Source organism: Lonchura striata, chromosome 9 (genome assembly GCF_046129695.1).
Source record: "Lonchura striata isolate bLonStr1 chromosome 9, bLonStr1.mat, whole genome shotgun sequence".
Lineage (NCBI taxonomy): Eukaryota > Metazoa > Chordata > Aves > Passeriformes > Estrildidae > Lonchura > Lonchura striata.
In genome coordinates this window covers 5,448,697-5,461,938 of record NC_134611.1, presented here as the reverse complement: position 1 = coordinate 5,461,938, position 13,242 = coordinate 5,448,697, and the positions used below count along the sequence as shown (strand labels likewise).

Here is a 13,242-nt window from a genome sequence, read left to right as displayed (position 1 = left end):
TTGGAAAAAGAAGCCCAAGTAGCACCAGCAAAGCACAGTCCCTTGAAATAATTTCTGTAATTAATTTGCCGTGTGGTTGGTGGAATCTTTTTGGGATGCCCTTGGGATGGAGTACGAAAGGGGAATTCTGACTGGATTTATCTAAATGTGCTCTGAGGAAGAATTTTCCAGTTGCTCTGCCCCTGGCTGAAAGTGCTGTGCAAAGTCAACTAAAAGCTTTTATTTTGCTCCTGGAGCGTGTAGGACACTTCAGAATTCCCTTTTCCCTGGTGTTTTACTCCAGCCTGGCTATCAGGACTCGGGAACAGGTAAATAAAATAATGGTGCTGCTGAAGAAGGAGGATGTGTTCCTGTTGCTTAGCAATTGCTCTCAGCACACTCGAGATCAGCTTTTGATGAGGAGTTACAGCCTTGGAAATGTTGTTTCCCACCCTATCAGTTATTTGAATCGAATATATTGAAACTTGCAGCACTTCCAGGCTCTTCAGCGAGTTGGGAAGCAGGGATGGAATCTCACCCAAATGCATTTAAACTTCTGAAAGTTTCCTTAACTGTCCTTTTTCTTGCAAGTGGTCTCATTTTCCTGCCAGGCGCTTTCCTTCAATCGTCTTTTCCGCCTCCTCAACAATTCCTTCATTTCTGCTCCTTTTTCTGATGGAATTGTTACTTTGGGCTGCAGAACTGTGGGGATGGACAGATCAGTGCAGGGCGTTCCTGGGGTCTCCAGGGAATCATTTCCATTTGTGAGCCAGGGTCAATCCAGGCTTGGGATGAACAGATACGGAAATCAGCCCTGGGAGAAGGGTTGGAAGTGATGGTGGGTGAGGCTGGGCTGGATGTGCCCCTCCCAGGTGAGGCCCCACCTGCAGAGCTGCCCCAGCCCTGGGCCAACATCAGCAGGACCTGGAGCTGCTGCAGAGAGCCCAGAGGAACCCCCGGGGCTGCTGCAGGGCTGGAGCCCCTCTGGAGCCAGGCTGGGAGAGCTGGGGGGGCTCCCTGGAGAGGAGAAGGATCCAGGGAGAGCTCAGAGCCCCTGGGAATGTTCCCCTGGAGAGGAGAAGGATCCAGGGAGAGCTCAGAGCCCCTGGGAATGTTCCCCTGGAGAGGAGAAGGATCCAGGGAGAGCTCAGAGCCCCTGGGAATGTTCCCCTGGAGAGGAGAAGGATCCAGGGAGAGCTCAGAGCCCCTGGGAATGTTCCCCTGGAGAGGAGAAGGATCCAGGGAGAGCTCAGAGCCCCTGGGAATGTTCCCCTGGAGAGGAGAAGGATCCAGGGAGAGCTCAGAGCCCCTGGGAATGTTCCCCTGGAGAGGAGAAGGATCCAGGGAGAGCTCAGAGCCCCTGGGAATGTTCCCCTGGAGAGGAGAAGGATCCAGGGAGAGCTCAGAGCCCCTGGGAATGTTCCCCTGGAGAGGAGAAGGATCCAGGAGAGCTCAGAGCCCCTGGGAATGTTCCCCTGGAGAGGAGAAGGATCCAGGGAGAGCTCAGAGCCCCTGGCAGGGCCTGGAGGGGCTCCAGGAGAGCTGGAGAGGGGCTGGGGACAAGGCAGGGAGGGACAGGACACAGGGAATGGCTTCACTGACAGAGGCAGGGATGGATGGGACATTGGGAATTGGGAATTGTTCCCTGGGATGGAATTCCCAGAGCAGCTGTGGCTGCCCCTGGATCCCTGGCAGTGTCCCAGGCCAGGTTGGACACTGGGGCTGGGACCAGCCTGGGACAGTGGAGGTGTCCCTGCCAGGACAGGGTGGCACTGGGTGGGGTTTAAGTTCCCTTCACACCCAAACCATTCCAGGATTCCACGACCCCCCAGGATTCTGATGCCCTGGGTGCTCTGTATTCCCTGCAAACACAGGGAATTCCTGCCAGCACTTTCAGATCCCAGCTTTCCTGCCAGATAGCTCCAGTGTCTGCTCCTCCCCTCCTCTTGGCTCAGCCTGGAGGGAAGCAGCGTGTCTGGCCAGCATTCCAAGCTGTAAACCCATGGAGAACTGGGAGATGTTGGCTGTGTGTGGAACACCAGGAGCTGGCAGCCTGAGGGGTGGGAGCTGGAACTCCAGGAGAGCTCTGCTGGGACTTTTCCCAGGGAGTTTTGTCAGGGAATTGTGGATCCATTGCCACCAGGAGCTGGAAGGTGCTGGAAAAATCTCCTGGTGCTCAGGATGAGCCTTCAAAGTGCTCCAGGCAAGCTGAGCTTGGAGAAGCTCTGGCATTCCAAGGGGTGGCACTTTGTGTTCCCTCTGCTCCTGCTCTCCCAGCCTTTCTTCCTCCCCAGGCTCTGTCCCTCCTCATCAGCTCCGTTCTCTGGGATTTCTCTGCCCTTCTCAGCACAGGACCCTGTCCAGGCTCTGGGGCTGCCAGTTCATTATTGATTTATGGATGGCAAATTGATGGGAAACCCTTCCTCAATGGATGCTTTGGAGAACAGTTTTATTGCTTTTGGAATGGGATTTCTCTGTTCTGCCCTTTGAAAAGCTTTAGGAAAAGTCATGGAAATCTCTCCAGTACCAGATGTATCCTCACAAACCCCCTCAATATCCTGTTAGAGTGAGAAAGTTCATTTTTATTTCTGTTTGGAATTCCGTTGTTTATTTCTATTGGGAATTTAATTTTTCATTTCTGTTAGGAATTTCATTTGTGTTTCCGTTTTAAATGCCAGATTTTATTTCTGTTGGGAATTCCAGCTCCAAAGCATTTGTGTGGAATTGATTCCCCCTTCAGCTCCCGGGCTCCCCTTTGTCTCTCCCTGCCTGTCAGTGGAGTAAGAGATCCCAGCCTACCACGTCAGAATTCCTAAATCATCCAATATTCCCATTGTGAAGCTCTCAGGATTAAATCTCTCTGCAGTTCCAGTGCCTTTAGCGAGCCTCGGGCAGATATTTTGGTTTATTTGGGTTTTTAGTAACTGGGAACAGGGCACAGGGCAGGCTGGGTGGGATGTCTGGGAACTCCTCCCTGAGGAAGTTCCTATGATGAGGCTTTGCTGGGAGCTCAGGAAGGCACGCTGGTGTTCCTGGCAAGAGTTTTGGGATATTTGATGGAAAACCCACTGGAATGGACAGGGATTTGCTGTGCAATTGATGCCTGCCTGGTGCAACCAGAGCACTTCCCTCACGCGCTCTCCCTGTCTCCTCCTCATTTAAAAACATTTCTTGGATTTGCATTTTTGCTCACCTTATTTTGATCCGTTTGGAAAGTGCCCCTCCCTCAGGGATTTATTGTGCTCTTACACTCCTTGTCTTTAACTTCTTTACCTGGATGTTGATTTTTATCCATGGCAAAGTAGAACTTGCTTTCATGATGTTTATATCCAGAGATAAAATCCCTGTTTTTTTGTTTTTTTTTTTTTCTGTTTTAAATACATAGACTCTAAAAATGACTGGAATTATCTTGGCAGGGAGCTGCCAGCTCCCCCATCCTTTGATTTGGCAGAGGTTTGACCCTTTGGCTCTGCATCCCGGGGCGATGGAGCCTTTCCACGGCTCGCGGGAATTCCTGCGTGCTTTGTTCCTGCAGAACCGACATCCTGGCCTTTGTTTTTGTTCCCTTTCGGCTTTCTTCGCTCCTAGCGCTCTCCCATCCCCGCCGCAGCCGGGGAGCAGCATCGGCGTGTTGGTCCCTAACATCTCCCGGGGTGTCCCACGCTCCCCGCAGGGCAGGACCGAGTCCGGCTGCCAAAATAACCCCGAGGCAATGAGAATGGAATGAGAGCGGGCCCGGCAGCGCCCTGCCCGGGGCTGGACCTGGACCCCCGGCGCTGTTCCTCCCGGCCAGGGCGGGATGAGCAATGAGCGATTCCTGAACTGAATCCTGAAATCCCAGCGCTGTTCCTCCCGGCCAGGGCGGGATGAGCAATGAGCGATTCCTGAACTGAATCCTGAAATCCCAGCGCTGTTCTGCTTGGGGAGGGCGGGATACTGGAGCACTGAGATATTCCCTGAGCTGATCCCTGAAATCCCAGCGCTGTTCCTCCCGGGCAGGGTGGGATACTGGGGCAATGAGTGATTCCTGAATCTGAATCCTGAAATCCCAGCGCTGTTCTGCTCGGGGAGGGCGGGATGCTGGAGCACTGAGATATTCCTGAATCTGAATCCTGAAATCCCAGCGCTGTTCCTGTCAGGGAGGGCGGGATGCTGGAGCACTGAGATATTCCCTGAGCTGATCCCTGAAATCCCAGCGCTGTTCCTCTCAGGGAGGGCGGGATGCTGGAGCAGTGAGTGATTCCTGAATTGAATCCTGAAATCCCAGCGCTGTTCTGCTTGGGGAGGGTGGGATGCTGGAGCACTGAGATATTCCTGAATTGAATCCTGAAACCCCAGCGCTGTTCCTCCCGGCCAGGGCGGGATGAGCAATGAGCGATTCCTGAACTGAATCCTGAAACCCCGGCGCTGTTCTGCTCGGGGAGGGCGGGATGCTGGAACACTGAGATATTCCTGAATCTGAATCCTGAAATCCCAGCGCTGTTCCTGTCAGGGAGGGCGGGATGCTGGAGCACTGAGCGATTCCTGAACTGAATCCTGAAACCCCGGCGCTGTTCTGCTCGGGGAGGGCGGGATGCTGGAGCAGTGAGATATTCCCTGAGCTGATCCCTGAAATCCCAGCGCTGTTCTGCTCAGGGAGGGCGGGATGTTGGAGCAGTGAGCGATTCCTGAATCTGAATCCTGAAACCCCAGCGCTGTTCCTGTCAGGGAGGGCGCGATGCTGGAGCAATGAGATATTCCTGAATCTGAATCCTGAAACCCCAGTGCTGTTCCTCCCGGGCAGGGTGGGATACTGGGGCAATGAGTGATTCCTGAATCTGAATCCTGAAATCCCAGTGCTGTTCCTCTCAGGGAGGGCGGGATGCTGGAGCACTGAGCGATTCCTGAATCTGAATCCTGAAACCCCAGCGCTGTTCCTGTCAGGGAGGGCGGGATGCTGGAGCAGTGCGCGATTCCCTGAGCTGAATCCGAAATCCCAGAACCCGCCGCTACTCCCGCTCGGGGGAGGGCGGGATGCTGGAGCTAGAGGCTGATGAATTTTTCATGAGCGGCCACAACCACACCGGGAGCACCTTCCCAGGAAGAAGCGGGGCTTTGTGGCGGCGCTGCCGGCTCCTCCCGCTGCCGGTGCCGGTGCCGGTGCCGGTGCCGGTGCCGGTGCCGGTGCCGCTGCCCGGGGGATGCGCGGCCGCCGCTGAGCGCTCGCAGCTCGCCCGGCGCCGCAGCGATGACAGCCAGGGATCCTTCCCGGGAGCTCGCCGCTCCCGAGGCCGAGGTTTCCATCAGGACTTTCAAGGAGCAGATGCACCTGGAGCTGGAGCTGCCCAAGCTGCCCGGGAACCGACCCACGTCGCCCAAGATTTCTCCCCGCAGCTCGCCCAGGAACTCTCCCTGCTTTTTCAGAAAGTTGCTGGTGAATAAAAGCATCCGCCAGCGCCGTCGCTTCACGGTGGCGCACACATGGTAAGCTCGGCCGGCTTTCGGGTGGGTTTAAGGCAGCTTTTAAAGCGTTTTAAAGGGTTTGGAGCGGGGAGAGGAGCGGGCGGGGGATGCTCCGTGCGGGGCCTCGGCGCTCGGTGTGCCGCCGCTCTCCGCCGGGAATCGGCCCGTTCTTCCCGGGAACAAAGGCAACTTTCCCAGGCGGGAGAGCCCGGGCTGCGCTGCAGAGCCAGCCATTCCTTTCGTCACTGCTGCATTTATTTCCTGGCCCCGCTGGTTCGTTTCAGAACCGATGGAATCATCTCAGAGCTCACGAATTCATGACAGAGCCCAGCAATTTGTCTCAGAGCCCGTGAATTCATTTCAGAACTCAGAAATCCATCTCAGAGCCCGTGAATTCATTTCAGAACTCAGAAATTCATCTCAGAGCCCGTGAATTCATTCCAGAACTCAGAAATTCATCTCAGAGCCCGTGAATTCATTTCAGAACTCAGAAATTCATCTCAGAGCCCATGAATTCATGACAGAGCCCAGCAATTCGTCTCAGAGCCCGTGATTTCATTTCAGAACTCAGAAATCCATCTCAGAGCCCGTGAATTCATTCCAGAACTCAGAAATCCATCTCAGAGCCCGTGAATTCATTCCAGAACTCAGAAATTAATCTCAGAGCCCATGAATTCATTTCAGAACTCAGAAATCCATCTCAGAGCCCGTGAATTCATTCCAGAACTCAGAAATTAATCTCAGAGCCCATGAATTCATTTCAGAACTCAGAAATCCATCTCAGAGCCCGTGAATTCATTCCAGAACTCAGAAATCCATCTCAGAGCCCATGAATTCATTCCAGAACTCAGAAATTCATCTCAGAGCCCGTGAATTCATCTTGGAACACATTTCAGAACCCAGGAATTCTTTTCAGAGGCTATATGGTAGTTTCAGGACCTGTGAATTCATTTCAGGACCCATGAATTCATTCCAGAGCCCAGGAATTCATTCCAGAGCCCATCAATTCATTTCAGGCCCCGTGAACTGATTCCAGGACTCATTTCTGAGCCCATGGATTCATCTCAGGACCTGTGAATTCATCTCAGAACTCATCTCAGAGCCCAGAACTCATCCCAGAGCCTCCAGGAGGTTTTTTTCCTTCACTCTTTCAGCTCAGGGTGGTTGGAGCAGGGCACTCTCGCAGCTAAATCCTGGAAAAGCCTTGGAGACACTTTTTGCTGGCTACAAATCTCCCTCCTTTCCACCTTTTTTTCTGAGGCAATCCTGGCTGAGAGTCTTCTTTTCCCTCCCTAAAAATCTCAAACCCCAAACAGTGGATTTGGGTGCCATTACAGCTGATTGGGGCTGCCTCTGAGGGTCACTTACCCTGCTTAAACCATAAACAGCCATCAAAAGATAAAATAAAATCCAGGAAAATCTGTCAGGATCTCACTGGTCCATTTCCTAAATTTCCTCTTGCAGGATCAACCTTTTAAATCCCAAAATATGCACCGGTTGAATGCGGGAATTGAACCAGAAAACTTTGAGTAATGTGCATTTTTTAATCCTCACACAGCCATATATACATTACTTTCCCATTCCTTTAGAATTCTGAAATCCTGCAGATTTCCTGCTCTTTTTTTTTGGTTTGTTTGTTGGTTGGTTTTGGTTTGTTTTTTATTTAAATCCGAGCAGTAATAACAACCTCGAGCTAGTTATGAGCTGGAGCAGCTCCAGAGTGATCTTGGGGATTTTAATTGCTTGGAGTCACTGGTGTTTGGGGTTATTCACATTAATTCCCTGGAACATCTGTCACGGAGCTCATCTGATCCCAGCAGCCCATCCCAGGAAATGAGGCAAAGATGCTCCAGCTGGGAATTAGGGAGCAGAATAGGACCAGACTGAGCCTCTGTGGTGTTTGGTATAAAAAGAATTCAAATATTTCGTTTGGAGATGAAGCATTGGATCAACTTGTAATGGAAAAAAAGGGAAGTTTTTCAGCTCAGTTCTTAGGTGATTTGGAACAGTTTTAAGCTTAGAGAAGAAAGAAATAAATGTAGAAATTAAGAAAATCAGTGTTAAAAGCTTCTAGGAATGTTTGAGTGTGAGCACACCCTCGACACAAACCGCACAGCAAACCCAGCTTAAATGTAATTTAAATATTTAAATGAGTTTTCAGTATTTCCCTGTGCTCCAGCATTTCCTTGGAGTGTCTGGAGGGGATTCCATGTGGGCTCTGGGGTCCAGCTGAGCCCCTGGATGTGCTGGGGAATTTTGGGATTGGGATGCAGGGCACGGAGCAGCCTCACCCGTGCCCAGCCAAATGCCACTTACGGAAGGTGCCCTTTGTGGAGCTGGGAAATAAGGGAGGGAATTACCTCGGGAATAAATGGGCAGTGCCAAGCCAGGGATTCATCCACGTTGGATTTTATGGAATCTCTAACTTCTCCAGCCTCCTAACCAGGGAACTTCCTCACTCTGAGGGGGGTAAATCAGCATTGTCACCACGTCGATGCCATTGTTGGAGGAATCTTCTGCTCCTTTCTCTTGTTTCCAGTTTTCTGCCTTCCCTCATTCCTCTTGCCCTTTGAAGTAATGACCTTTTCCAGGCTTTTCTGACAATCCATGGCAGTTCCCTCCTCCTGCTGGTGCTGCTGGAATCTGTGTAACCACAGGCTGCTCCTGTATCCAGACAGATCTTGACCAGAAAAAAAAAAAAAAGAAAGAAAAGCAAATGTTGAAGTTTTTTTTTTAGAATAAGGCCATGATTCAAGTGTTTCCATGATCCAAATGATTCTTTTCCTCAGGGAAAGGCCGTTCCCACTGGCCACGATCCACATGTCACCACAGTGACCCCAGACCTGTGTCAGCCTCATCCAAACCCTGGATCCCATCCCCACATGCCTCATTCCCATAAAAGAGCAGCACAAAACCTCTGTCAAAGCCTCTGCTTTGGGATTTTCCTCCTCCAGGCTCGTTCCTGTCTTGCATCTGGCAGTTCTGCCTCAGAGATCCTGGAATTCCAAATGTCCTTCTTCCTTTGGGAGTTCCCATCGTATCCCTCGGTGCATTTTGGGGGAATTTTGTGGGGAGAAGAGGCAGGTGAAAATGGAAATTTGGGACGTGGTGAGTTTCCTTTGGAGTGACTGGAGAGGGACCAGCATCTCCTGGAATTGCTCCTCAGCTCCTTCTCCTGCCAGCCAAATCCCAGCACATTCCCATCCCACATCCCACAGTTGGCTTTCCCTCACCCCATCCATACCTTGAGGATTCCAGAGGAATCATTTCAAAAATATCTTTGATTTTTACACCTCTTCCATCTTATTTTTGCCAAGCAAACACTTGAAATCCTCCATTTTACCCCCATTGCAAGGTCCTTGCCAGCAATGGGCTCGGAAGATCCCAAAATTTAGTGTTCTCCAAGTGCACTCTGCAATTTTTAACTTGATTTTGATTCCTTCGTTTTGCTGGATTTAGCCTCAAAATTATAAATAGTTCCTCAAGGCCAGGTTGGACAGGCTTGGAGCAACCTGGGATAGTGGGAGGTGTCCCTGCCCATGGGAATGGAATGAGATTTAAAATCCCTTTGAACCCAAACCATTCTGGAATTCCGTGAATATTTCTCCAACCTAAATAATTTTTTCCATTTGTATTTATTCAGTCTCTGCTGAGCTTTTAAAGAAGGGATGCCTACAATATGATGTTGATTGTCTTTTCTTAATGAAGATTGCTGTGGATTTTTCCCAAATTAATTCACATTTAGCTTCATCTATGTAATAATTACCTGTTGCCTCATGGATGAAGAAAATACAGAACAGAAAATAAATCTTAGGAAATTTTACTCTGCTTTTTCTCTTGGTTATCCCTAAGTGCAGCTAAAACACAGCCAGGAATTTGATTTACAAAATATAATATCAAAGGTAAATCATTTTATTTTAAATCCATCCTTTTTTTTTTTTTTAAACATGCTCTTGTTTTCATGGCACGACAATCTCCCTTGGAGAAATTCAGGGAGTTAAATAAAATGGCACAATCCAGTTGAGGTTTTTCCAAACCTGGTGAGTAACAAGGGAACTCTTGAATTCCTGGAAGCTGCAAAATCCCACGGAGACGAATGGAAATGATCAAATGATTGTGTTGGCTTTTATGGAATGGTGCTTCAGAAAGATGGAATTTTGGAGGGTGCTTACTTGGAATTGCTGAGAAGAACAGGAATTGATAAGATCCATGAATTTCTCCAGTGCTTGGTGCTGATGGAATTGATAAGATCCATGAGTTTCTCTGGATGTTTGGTGCTTGTGGTGGTGGAGGAGCTCAGGTGCTCCTGGTGGCTCCCTGGAGTTGATAAGATCCATGAATTTCTTTGGAGGTTTGGTGCTGGTGGAGAAGCTGAGGTGCTCCTGGTGGCTCCCATTCCGGGATAAATTCATGAATTTCTCTGGAGTTTGGTGCTGGTGGAATTTATAAAATCCATGAATTTCCCTGGAGTTTGGTGCTGCCGGAGGAGCTGAGGTGCTTCTGGTGTCTCCCATTCATGGATAAATCCATGAATTTCTCTGGAGTTTGGTGGTGGTGGAGCTGAGGTGCTCCTGGTGGTTCCCTGGAGTTGATAAGATCTCTGAATTTCTCTGGAGGTTTGGTGCTGATGGAATTGATAAGATCCATGAATTTCTCTGGAGGTTTGGTGTTGGTGGTGGTGGAGGAGCTGAGGTGCTCCTGGTGGCTCCCATTCCAGGATAAGTCCATGAATTTCTCTGGAGGTTTGGTGGAATTGATAAGATCCATGAATTTCTCCAGTGGTTTGGTGCTGGTGGAATTGATAAGATCCATGAATTTCTCTGGAGGTTTGGTGGAATTGATAAGATCCATGAATTTCTCTGGAGGTTTAGTGCTGGTGGAATTGATAAGATCCATGAATTTCCCTGGAGTTCGGTGCTGCTGGAGGAGCTCAGGTGCTCCTGGTGGTTCCCATTCATGGATAAATCCATGAATTTCCCTGGAGTTTGGTGCTGCTGGAGGAGCTCAGGTGCTCCTGGTGGTTCCCATTCCGGGATAAATCCATTAATTTCCCTGGAGTTTGGTGCTGCTGGAGGAGCTCAGGTGCTCCTGGTGGTTCCCATTCCGGGATAAATCCATGAATTTCCCTGGAGTTTGGTGCTGCTGGAGGAGCTCAGGTGCTCCTGGTGGTTCCCATTCCGGGATAAATCCATGAATTTCCCTGGAGTTTGGTGCTGCTGGAGGAGCTCAGGTGCTCCTGGTGGTTCCCATTCCGGGATAAATCCATGAATTTCCCTGGAGTTCGGTGCTGCTGGAGGAGCTCAGGTGCTCCTGGTGGTTCCCATTCCGGGATAAATCCATGAATTTCCCTGGAGTTCGGTGCTGCTGGAGGAGCTCAGGTGCTCCTGGTGGCTCCCTGTGCCACCCCCTGCGTGTCCTGCTTGCCTGGGGTGGCCCTGCCCAGCGCTGGCATTCCAGCATCCCAAACCCCAGCGCTCCTGGATTCAGCCTGGAGGAGCAGACTCCTGCTTTGGGGACAGGTGTGGTGTCTCACTGGTGCTGGGGGATCCCAGAGGTCTTTCCAGCCTCGGGAATTGGGGGTTTTTCGGGATGCGCTTCGGAGCCGTTCCCGCCGCGCTCCGTATTTAGCAGGATTCATTCCCGTATCCCGGTGTGGGGAAGAGCCCTGGCTGTGCTTTACGAGCTGCTGTGCTTGTGTTTCCCACCCTCTGTGGATGTGATTTCCAGCTTCTTTTCCCACTTTGGGAAAAAAAGGCAGGAGGATTCTCCTGCTTCCAGCAGCTCCTCTTCCAGGCTGGGGCTGGGATTGGATGTGTTGCTCAATTCTCCGCTGAAAGTTCCAGGAGAAACAAACCGAAGGGAGCAGGGAAAAGGATGGAGGGGGGAAAACAGAAGGTTCCTCACTTTTTGTCAGCTGGGCGTGTTCTCCCATCTGTCTCCATCTCCAAGGAGAATTCCTCAGCACTCGGAGGAGGGATTGCCAAGGACACGGAGGTGAGGAGCAGACACAAACAGGCCCACACAACAAGCACGGAACCAGCTGTGCCATCCCAGCAGCTGCTCTCTCCAGGGAAATTGGCTCCCGGCCCTGGCTGAATCCATGGAAAACAGAAAGGAGCAACTTCCTTCATCCTCCAGCCACATATGGGGGGAAAGATGGTGTTAAATAGTGCCCAGCTGTTCAAAATCCCAGCAAAATGCAGCGGATTCCTTGGATTAATAATTGGAGTTTGATGGATTCAGCCATTCCCTGGGAAGGGGAGAGAGGAACGGAGTGGATTCCTTCGCAGAGAAATTATTCCTGGAGTTTTAATATCTTTAAATAGGTTTGAATGCCTTTAAATAAGTTTTAATCCCTTTAAGCAAGTTTTTTAGTGTTTGCAGGGCCCAAATCTCTGACAAATAAACATTCCCAGAGGATCGGTGGTGGCTGAGGCCTGCCTGGAGAATCCCTGGCCTCCAACCCTCACACGTGGGCTTAATTGAAGTGAAATTTTCTGTGGCAAAAGGGTTTCTCCAGGAGGTTTTCTTTGCTGGGTTTGGCTTTGTTGGAAGTGTTGCTGTGTGGAACTTCCCTGGTGGCAGCATCCCCACGTTCAGGCTGTGTTTTTGGGATGCTCACTTCCCACGGCTGGGCTGTGGTTTTGGGATGTACACTTGGCTCCTCCCGGGCTCTGCTTGGTTGCCAGGACAGACTGGCAGACACATTCCTGGTTTGTCATCATTTAGGCACTGTGGGTTGGCTTCACTGCAGATCTCAGCATTCCTTGATCCTTTTTCTGGGTTTTTTTTGTTTGTTTGTTTGGTTGGTTGATTTTTTTGTTAGTTTTTTTTGTTGTTGTTGTTGCCGTTTTGTTTTGGTTTTTTTTTTTGTTGTTGTTTTTTTCTTTTTTTTGTGTGTGTGTTTTTTGGTTTTTTGTTTGTTTTGTTGTTGTTGTTGTTGTTTTTCAGCTTTTTTGGTTCTGAATAATCCCCGTGTTTCACTTGGATTGCCCAGCATCACCTCAGGGGTTCCACAGGGATCAGGGAATCATAAAACCACGATGGTTTGGGATGAGAGGAACCTTAAAAACCAACCCATGGGCAGGGACACCTTGCACCATCCCAGGTTGCTCCAGGCCATCTCCACCACTGCCCTGGGCAGCCTTTTCCCATGGATCCCAGCCTTTTCCATGAAAAAATGATGCAGATATCCAACCTAAACATCCCAGGAACAGGGACAGGAGCAGAGCCCAGCCCCCTGGCTGTCCCCTCCTGGCAGGAGCTGTGAGAGCCACAAGATCCCACTGAGCCTCCTTTGCTCACATTGATTTTTTTATTTTCCCCTAGGATTTTCTGTATATTCTTCCAATGTTTTGTGCTGCAGCTCCATTTCCAAAAGCTTTAATGAACCCTGCAGGTAAAAACTGCAGAATGATGGATGACTTCATTAGGTGGAAGTTGCCTTCCTTCCCAATAACAGAAAATTAGCTTTTCTGTGTTATTGGATCTGTTATTCCTGAGCTCGCTGGAGAAGCTGAGCCCGGTGGATTTGGGAGCCCATTCCACAAAAATGAGGTTTAAGGGAACTCAGCAACATTCTAAGGAATCCAGGCCTTGTAGCTTCAAAGGTATTTTCAGATTTCTGTCCCTTAAAGCATCACAGCCGTCAAATTATGTGTTATTAATTAGAATTATTAATGCAGGAAACCTTGGGAATATGGACAGCGCTCCCAGGGATTCCAGGCTGGAATTCTGGGCTGTCTGTGCAGGGCCAGGATGATCCCTGTGGGTTCCTGTGGCATCCTGTGATTTTATCCTGCTTGGATAAACAGTCCTCTT

At 50.1% G+C, this 13,242-nt stretch overlaps 1 protein-coding gene across 2 annotated transcripts in view; it reads left to right on the top strand.

Annotated features, from left to right (window-relative positions):
* Nucleotides 1–13,242, top strand: part of PDE4B (phosphodiesterase 4B) — a 190,375-nt gene that overhangs the window by 37,023 nt on the left and 140,110 nt on the right. The window contains exon 1 of one of the 2 annotated variants that reach the window (XM_021535580.3): nucleotides 5,169–5,442. The exons of the other annotated variant lie outside the window; for it this stretch is intronic. Within the exon in view, the coding sequence (XP_021391255.1) occupies nucleotides 5,207–5,442 (236 nt within the window). The 5' untranslated portion in view covers nucleotides 5,169–5,206. Of the gene's footprint in view, nucleotides 1–5,168; nucleotides 5,443–13,242 lie in introns of those variants that run through there. 2 annotated transcript variants of the gene reach the window in all.